This window comes from Nicotiana attenuata, chromosome 9 (assembly GCF_001879085.1).
Source record: "Nicotiana attenuata strain UT chromosome 9, NIATTr2, whole genome shotgun sequence".
In the NCBI taxonomy this organism is placed as follows: Eukaryota; Viridiplantae; Streptophyta; class Magnoliopsida; order Solanales; family Solanaceae; genus Nicotiana; species Nicotiana attenuata.
Window position 1 is genome coordinate 50,331,275 of NC_031997.1, and position 10,061 is coordinate 50,341,335.

The window sequence follows — 10,061 nt, forward strand, 5'->3', positions numbered from 1 at the left end:
TCAGGTTCAATGGTTAAATGACTAAAATCTGTTAATAACTCAAAATGTGCTAGGCTTACCTAGTCTTAAAGACTATGTGCCATCACAACACAACATCCGACGGTGGGAATTTGGTGTCGTGACATGGTGGTTCACTAGCTACCTCCAACAGCCAGTGCATATGGTTTATCAGATTTGACCAAAAATAAAGAAAATGAGAAGATGAAGCTATAACGAAAGAGGGCCTCTGTTTCCAGCCAAATCGAACATCTCCTGCCAAATATGAAAATTTTCAGCCAGATCTGGTGCCTTCTTGGTGGCTTGATTGCATGTGGGAAAAGGAGAGCGACAATGTGGGAGATGGGGATGAGAGTGAACGGAGTTGGGACGGCTGGTGGTGGCCGCCCGGTGGTGTGAAGGCAGGAGCTGACGAGAGAAGCTAAAAGGGATGAGGGCTGGCGGCAAGCTTTCTCAAAAATGAGAATGAGAGAATGAAGGTACAATTAGGTTTAGCCTTTTTGTAAAACTCTAATGTTGGTTATGTACAATGGGATTGTTATGTATATGGTGTGGGTAGAACAAATATGTGGTCCTAACTAAACTGAAAAATAAAGGACAATGTAAAGCAAAAATATGTGATTGAGAGCAAAGACCACCCACTTAAAAATATGGGTTCGGTACAGGGTGTTAAAAATACTATGTACTATAATACTATGTATTATTTATTTTATATGTGTGTGCACATGTATCAATGCAATTTATTTATCTTATAGGAGAAGACAAATAATGGTCTTTACCCATTGGGCAGAAGATTTTATCCATTGGATAAAAGGGTGTCAACTCACATTGATATGACTTGTCACATCACTTGTGTTGTCACATCATATATTGACGTGACATTGGATTTAACAGTTTTCGATCCCTATTTTGAAATAAATTCCATTGGCTTCCACGCAATTACTAGACTATGCTGTAATTTAGCGAATGTTTATTTAATTAAAAAATCTTGTAGTGTTTATTAAAATGTCAACTACTACAATAATATTGTAGTAATTGTTATTATAATTTAAAAATACAATAAATTGATACAAAATACAATAAATTTAAAAATACAATAATATATATTGAAGAATACGACAATTATAAATAAATTGTTTGAATTATAGAAAAATGCACAAAAAGTAGTATTTAACTAATTGCAATAAAATAATAAAAATTTCTGTATTTGTAAAAATAGGAATAATTATCAATAAACTGCATTAAAGTTAAAAATGTGCAAAACTGCTATATTTACCATTTTAAGACTAGGAAGCCTGCAGAAATTAATTTTTAAATACAGAGGGGTCAAAATTGAGTGTTAACAATAGTCAATACACTTCTCATAGTATCATCCTTCTTCTTCACAAATGGAACCGGTGCACCACAAGGCGACACACTGGGCCTGATGAAGCCCTTATCAATCAACTCATGAAGTTGTTCCATCAACTCGCCGGCTCCAATAGTGAGAGAGTTCCCATAATTATTTCCAGTAGAACTGTCGGGTATGCCACCCGATAGGGACATTGATTTTGGTATTTGCTTGGTACCGAGCACTCAGCCCATCTCTATTTTACTGTATCGCATGGCACATATTGAGTTGAAGGAGTTGAAGGAGCAGTTGCAGGAACTACCTGATAAGGGCTTCATCAGGCCTAGTGTGTCGCCATAAGGTGCTCTGGTTCTATTTGTAAATAAGAAGAATGGTACTATGAGGACATGTATTGATTACAGGCAGCTGAACAAGGTTACTATTAAGAAAAGGTACCCACAGCCACACATTGATGACTTATTTGATTAGCTTCAGGGTAACTAGAATGTTCACGAAGATTGATTTGAGGTATGGGTATCATCAATTGAAGATTTAGGATTTAGATATTCCTAAGACAGCTTTCAGGACCCGCTATGGTCACTATTATTTTCTGGTCTTGTCTTTTGGGCTGACCAATGCCCCGACCGCCTTTGTGCACTTGATTAAGAGTATGTTCCAGCCATATCTTGATTCTTTTGTCATAGTATTTGTCCATGATATATGGTTGTACTCATGCAGCCAGGAGGATAATAAGCAGCATCTGAGAATCATACTCAAAACTTTGAAGAAGAAGAAGCTATATGCTAAATTCTCCAAGTGTAAGTTTTGGCTTGATTCAGCGGCATTCTTGGGCCACGTGGTGTCTAGTGAGAGGATCAAGGTGGATCCAAAGATGATTGAGGCAGTTCAGAGTTGGCGTAGACCATCTTCAGCTATAGAGATTCGAAGTTTCTTGGGTTTGGCGGGTTATTATCACTTTTTTGTGGAGGGTTTCTCGTCCATTGCTGCACCTTTGACTAGATTGACCTAGAAGGTTGCTCCTTTAAGATGGTCTGAGGAGTGTGAGGAGATATTTTAGAAGCTCAATATCTCATTGACTACAGCCCTAGTGTTAGTGTTTCCTACTAGTTCGAGATCTTAAACTGTGTATTGTGATGTGTCGCATATTGGGCTTGGCGCGGTGTTGATACATGACGGTTGGGCGATTGCCTATGAGTCTCGGCAGTTGAAGGTTCATGAGAAGAATTACCCTATGTATGATTTAGAGTTGGCAGCCATTATTCATGCATTGAATATTTGGAGGCATTATCTGTATGTCATTCCATGTGAGATCTTTACTGACCATCGAGTCTCTAGAATTTGTTCAAGCAGAAAGACCTTAATTTGCGGCAGCGGAGATGGTTAGAGTTGCTGAAAGACTATGATATCACCATATTATATCATCCGAGGAAGGCCATTGAGGTGGCTGATGCATTGAGTAGTAAGGCTGGGAGTATGGGAAGTTTGGCATATTTACCGGTAGCTGAAAGGCCACTAGCCATGGATGTTCAGGCTTTGGACAACCAGTTTGTGAGATTGGATATTTCGGAGCCTAGCCACGTTTTTGCTTGATTTGTGGCTCAGTCATCGTTGTTGGAGCGTATCAAGACTCGCCAGTTTGATGATCCTCACTTGATGGTGTTGAGCAACAAAGTTCAGCAGCTTAGTGCTAAGGAGGTTGTGATTGGTGATGATGGTGTTATACGGCTTGAAAGCCGAATTGGTGTTCCAAATATTGATGGGTTGAGAGATTTGATCATTGAGGAGGCTCACAGCTCGCGTTATTCCATCCACCCAGGTGTCACGAAGATGTACTGTGACTTGAAACAACACTATTGGTGGCGGAGAATGAAGAAAGATATTGTTGCTTATGTCTCTCGGTGTTTAAGTTGTCAATAAGTGAAGTATAAGCATACAAAATTAGGACGTTTGACTCAGAGATTGGAGTTAACGGAGTGGAAGTGGGAGCGCATCACTATGGATTTTGTGGTAGGTTCGCCACGGACCTTGAAGAAATTTGACATATTTTGGGTTAATGTAGACCAGTTGACTAAGTCCGTACACTTCATTCCATTGATGACTACCTATTCTTCAGAGCGATAGGCTCGGATTTACATCCAGGAGATTATCCGCTTGCATTGCGTGTCCATTTCCATCATTTCTAACTAAGGCACGCAATTCACATCGCAGTTTTGGAGAGCGGTGCAGTGGGAGTTGGGCACACGGGTAGAGTTGAGTACAGCATTCCATCCTTAAACGGATGGATAGTCCGAGCGCACTATTCAAATCTTGAAGGACATGTTGCGTGCCTATGTTATGGATTTCAGTGGTTCATAGGTTCAGTTTCTTCCATTGGTAGAGTTCGCCTACGACAACAACTTTCAGTAAAGTATCCAAATGCTCCTTATGAGGCCTTATATGGGAGGAGATGTTGTTCTCCAATTGGTTGGTTTGATCCTGGGGAGGCTAGGTTATTGGGCACTGATTTGGTCTGTGATGCCTTGGAGATGGTGAAGTTGATCCAGGAGTGGCTCCGTACAGCACAGTCCAAACAAAAGACTTATACTGATAGGAAGATTCGAGATGTTGCATATATGGTGGGTGAGAAGGTTTTGCCTAGAGTTTCGCCCATGAAGGGTGTGATGAGGTTCGGGAAGAAGCACAAGTTAAGCCCTCGGTATATTGGTCCCTTTGAGGTGCCTGAGATAGTTGGGGAGGTGGCCTATAGACTTGCATTGCCACCTAGTCTATCAGGTGTTCATCCAGTGTTTCATGTTTTTATGCTACGGAAGTATTATAGTGATCTGTCACATATTTTTGACTTCAGCAGGGCATAACTAGATGAGGATTTGACTTATGATGTGGAACCGGTGGCTATTTTGGGATGACAGATTCGAAGGCTACAATCAAAGGATATAGCGTTAGTGAAGGTGCAATGGAGAGGTCTGCCAGTTGAGGAGGCTACATGGGAGACCGAGTGGGAGATGCGGAGCAGATATCCCCACCTATTTGAGAATTGATATATGATTCCAGATCCGTTCGAGGATGAATGTTTGTTTAAGAGGGGAAGAATATAATGACTCGGCCGGTTATTTTGTGTATTGTAGCCTTGTTCCCCTATTTATTGCCTCTTCTATGTTCATTTTTGGTTATGTGACTTGCCAGGGTGGTTGGTTTTGTTTCGAGGATGTTTCAATTGGGACACTTAGTCCCAAGGTTGTAAGCTTAAGTTGGAAGAGTTGACCGGAGTTTTACTTTTGTATAAATGACTTTGGAATAGAGTTTTGATAGTTCCAATAGCTTTGGATGGTAATTTTTGACTTATGAGTATGTCTGGATAGTGATTTGGAAGTTCGTAGGTTGGTTTGAGGCTTTTTGAAAGTTGAAGGTTTGGAAGGATCAGAGGTTTGACCGAGACTTGACTTTATTGATATCGGGTTCAATTTTTTTTTTTTGATTAACTCAAAATTGTATTAATCAAAGAATAACTGTACAAAGCCATGTAGCTGCTGACCAGCTACAATCTATACTCACTATACTCCTCATAGTTACAATTGCATTTTTATTCTAACCAACTAGGTACTCTACTACTGAAACTCTAATTACAACCAATTGTACAGACATTACATGAAAACTCAAGCAAAACTATCAAGTCTCTGTAGTGTCTTCTGCCACTTTGGTTGCCCTCTTCCTCTAGTGTGTACATGTAGGACTATTTCTCTGCATAATCTTTGCTCTTCAAAAATACTCTGCGTAAATCTTATCATGTTCCTCTCCCTCCATATACTATATACCAGCATTGCAAACACATAACTGACGATTGTTGCCTTCCCTGTCTTTTTCCTGGCCATATTGCTTGCCTAGTTTAGTTCTTCTCTCCAGCCTTTTATGTTCCTCTTCATGTCAAGCCATAGTAATAGTCTTGCCCATACTCTATTTGTGACTGGGCATTCAACAAAGAGATGGTGTAGTGTTTCTGTGACAGCTTTGCAGAATACACAATCCTGTGGCACCTGTATTCCCATCTTACTTAGTCTTTCCACAGTAGCTAGTCTTTCATGTGCAGCCAACCATGTTATAAATCTATATCTGGGGTGGATGTTTGTCTGCATGATTATGTTCCTCCATTGCACTTTCTGGTACTGTGGCATCAACATGAAGTATGCTTGGTTTATAGAAAATTTGCCCTGTACCACTAGTGACTTCATTTTATCACACAGGGACCCCTGTACCTGTTGCTGATGTATGTCTTCCCTTTTCTTTATTATTTTCCTTATTACCCAAGCTGCAGTCTTAGGTATAGGCATGTCTTCCAACTTCTAATTCTTAATATAGTAGCTATGGACCCATTTTATCCACAAACAGTCTTTTTTCATTGTAATTCCCCATAGTTGTTTCATCACAACAGCCTTGTTCTATAGCCCTAAGTTGATGACATTCAATCCTCCTGTAGATGTAGGCCTGCATATTTATTCCCATGCTATCAGTGCTTTCCTTGTGATACTTGCTTCTCCTGTCCACAAAAATATTCTGCAAACTGCATCAATCATCTTAATGACTTTCTTAGGGAGCAAGAATATTTGTGCCCAGTAAGTTTGGATGCCAAAAAGTACAGACTTTATCAATTGAAGTCTGGAAGAATAGGATAACAATCTTGCTGACCAGCATCTAATTTTATCAGTTATCTTCTCTATTAGGGGCAAGCATTGGTTCACAGTTAGCTTTTTAGAGGATACTGGAACCCCTAAATATCTGAATGGTAGTTTACCCTCCTCAAATCCCAACATGTTCAATATTTCCATCTTTTCATCTTCATTCACTCCTGCCAGGTATATAGAGCTCTTATCTTTGTTTGCTTGTAAACCAGTAGCTTCAGAGAATTTTTGAAACACCTCTTGGAGTAGGCTGATGGATCCAGTGTCTGCCCTGCAAAACATGAGAAGATCAGCAAAGCAGATGTGAATTGTACCCAGCTTCCTGCATCTAGGATGAAAATTAAAATCCCCATTTTCTGCTAGCATCATCATTTCCCTATTCAAATATTCCATTGCAATTACAAAGAGGTATGGGGACATTGGATCCCCTTGTATGATACCTCTTTGTCCTTGAAATGGTTTGGTGAGCCCTCCATTTATCACTAGAGAGTATGAGACAGTTGTAACACATTCCATAATCCATTCAATGAATCTGAATAGGAAGCCAAGATCACTAAGCATTCTCCTCAAGAACCTCCAATCTAAAGTATCATAGGCCTTCCTAAGATCCACTTTCATGACACATCTAGGAGACACCCCTTTCCTATTGTATCATTTGAACAGTTCATGACTGAATAATATGTTGTCAATAATGCTTCTTCCTTCTACAAAAGCTGATTGTGACTGGCTCACTATGCTCCCAATCACCCTCTTAATTCTCAACTGTAGTATCTTAGCTATGATTTTGTAGAGGGTGTTACAGCAAGCAATAGGTCTGTAGTCTTTAACTAATGTTGGTGAACTAACCTTAGGTATCAAGGTGATTGCTGTACAGTTCACCTTCTTCTGCATCCTTCCTGTTTCAAAAAAATCCAGAACTACATCATATATATCATTCTTCACTATCTCCCAGTTCCTTGTGAAGAATTCTATTGGGAATCTATCTATCCCTGGAGGTTTGTCTGCTGGCATGTCTTTTATAGCATTATCTATTTCTGTAAGTGTCACTGGCTTTATCATTTCTAATTGTTGCTCCCTTGTCAACATTGGCCCTTTTTTAATGATTTCTGAGTTTGGACATTTGATCTTACCATTGCAGCTCCCCATGAATCATTTGAATACAACCATGAATTTTGATTCTACTTGCACTGGGTCTGTGAGTTTGATACCTGTCTTTGTATAAATGGAGGAGATTGTGTTCTTGCTTTGTCTAATCTTCCACTGGGCATGGAAGTATTTCGAGTTGCTATCACCACACAGAATCCAATTTGCTCTGGATTTTTGTCTAAGAACTTGTTCTTCAATATTGTTCCACCTATCTAACTCAGCTAGGATCTCTTTCTCCTGGTCAAAAAGACTCTGACAGAATGGTTGTACATTTATGTTTGCTTGCACAATCTCCAGCTTTTGTCTGGATTGATTTAGTCTTTGTTGATAGGATGCCATATAATGATTAAGGTCCTTCAGTTCATGCTTCAGATCCTGCAACTTTTTGCTTACTTTTAACATGGCATTCATATCCTTATTCTGCCCCCATACTTTCTTTAGTCTTGCATGAAACTCAGGGTGTTCCATGACATTAACAAAGAACTTAAATGGCTTTGGGTACATTCTTCTCTTCTCTCCACACCTCATTATCATAGGGGAATGATCAGATACTCCAGGGTTTAAGAAATCTGCCTCAATGTGGCCATATTGCTGCAACCATTGAAAATTGCCCAGAGCCCAATCTATTTTGCTATAAACTCTACTTCCCACAGGCTGTTTATTGCACCAAGTAAAATGCCCGCCTATTGACCTTATGGGTGTCAATTGCAGGTTATTTAGCAATTCCTGGAACCCTTGTATCTCCTTAGCTGTAACTGGTTGCCCAATTCTATTATCAGTGGTAAGTCCATTATTGAAATCACCACTCAGGAGCCAAGCATTACAGATTTGCTTTCCAAACTGATGCAATTCATTCCATAATTCCTCCCTCTTTTGCAGTGTGTTTTTAGCATATACTACTGTAAACTCTGTGGTGAAATGAGTTGAACTTTCCTCTATTGAACAATGTATGTACTGATCCTTTATAGTTTGAATCTGCACATTTATACTCTCTTTCCATAGAAGCCAAATTCTGCCATTTACTGCTGTGTTATAGTTACAGCAGTACTTCCAACCCCTAGCTACTTTTTGCAAGATTTTATTTGCTTTCCCTTCTTTAACTCTAGTTTCTACACATCCCATGAGATCAACTTTTTGTCTTTCCAGAAAGAGCTTTAACTCCTTCTGTTTTGAGAGCTTGTTCAGCCCTCTGATGTTCCATGTGCATACTATCATGGGGGTTCTGCTACCTTCAGGCCATCTACAGGTTTGTCCCCTGTAGTTTTAGGTTCCTCAATTCTCATAACAGCAAATCTGTTTGCTCTCATTATCATCACAGGATCATGCAGTATAGGCTCTTGTATAGCTTTACTCTTGCCCTTTGCTTGTATACTGATCTCTTGCTCATTTTGCTACACCTTCTGGTTCTGTAGTTGGAAAGCATTTTGTTGTGCCTCCCCTTCTGCTTCTACATGTTGAGTTTCTTCTTGGTTTGCCCCATTATTTTCCTCTGATTCTTTATCTATCCATACTGGCCTCTTTTTCCTATTCCTTCTCCTTTTCCTCTTAGTCACTTCCTGGTAGGTATCTTCCTTTGCTCCTGGTTCAATTTTCCTACAATTCTCTGTATCATGGCCAAATTTTATGCAGTCTACACAAAAATTTGGCCTCCAGTCATATGTCACCTGTTGCTGTAAAGTTCCAAAAGGTTTTTCAAGCTCAATACATTCTGGCAAAGGTTGAGCAACATCCACTTTAATCAAACCTCGAGCATAAGATATCCTCTCTATGTCAGCAGTTGTTTTATCAGTGTATAGTGGTTTCCCAATTCCATTAGCCAATTTTCCTAGTGCCTCAGGGGACCAATATCCCACTGGTAATCCTGGGACTTGCATGAAAAATTTTGATATTTGGGATTTGGAATAGGTATGTTGTCTCATTTGGGACTTGCATGAAAAATTTAAGGTTATTCAGAGTTGATTTGATATGGTTCGGCATTAGTTTTAGAAGTTGGAAGTTCAATAGTTTCATTAGGCTTGAATTGGTGTGATTCGTGGTTCTGGTATTGTTTGATGTGATCTAAGGCTTCAAGTAAGTTCGTAATGTGTTTTGGATTGGTTGGTGTGGTCGAACGGGGTTCGTGGGACCTCGGGTGTGTTCCGGATGGGTTTCAGACCATTTTCTTCATTGTTGGACTGTTGTTCCTAAAGTTCTGGTTTCCTTCTTCGCGATCGCGGAGAGAATGTCGCAATCGTAGAAGGCATTTTGTTGGCAGGGGAAATTTTTTCAACGCGTTCGCGATAATGAGCTCGCGTTTGCGAAGCATTGAGAGGCTCAGGCCAGCGGGATCACGAGTAGGTTCACGCGTTCGTAGAAGAGATGTTCAGCTGGTGCGTCAAGCATTAAGCTTACACGATCGCGGAGAGGAGCTCGCATTGTTAAGACCCGGAATACCCACCCTCGGGACCGTGATGGCGCCTAACATTTCACATGCTAGGCAAGCTAATGTTAGAGATTCATTATGCCAATTCTTATACATTTCAACGATTAACAGTAAATAAGCTATAAAGAATTCAAATGAAAGCGGAAATTCATAACAACCTTAATATATGTATTCTACTACCTGGATTTGGAGTCACAATTCACGAACTTCTAAGATTTCACTACAGATAAGTGTTTGAAAGAAATACAACTGTTTTCAAAATGAAAGAAACAGTAAAGTGAAATATCTAGAAAGGAACTCCAGGTTGTGCGAACGTCGGCAGATCTACCTTGGGTCTCCTATAGGATGGTTCCAGTAGGAAATCTCGCAATCAACTTGGGCCAGTACCTAAATCTGGACAGAAGTGCAGTGTAGTATCAGTACAACCAACCCCATGTACTGGTAAGTGTCGAGTCTAACCTCGGCTAAGTAG

At 40.0% G+C, this 10,061-nt stretch overlaps 1 protein-coding gene across 1 annotated transcript; it reads right to left on the bottom strand.

Annotated features, from left to right (window-relative positions):
• On the bottom strand, positions 7,171–8,382 carry LOC109232713. The gene has a single exon (XM_019398459.1). The coding sequence runs from the start codon at positions 8,380–8,382 to the stop codon at positions 7,171–7,173; it is 1,212 nt and encodes a 403-aa protein (XP_019254004.1).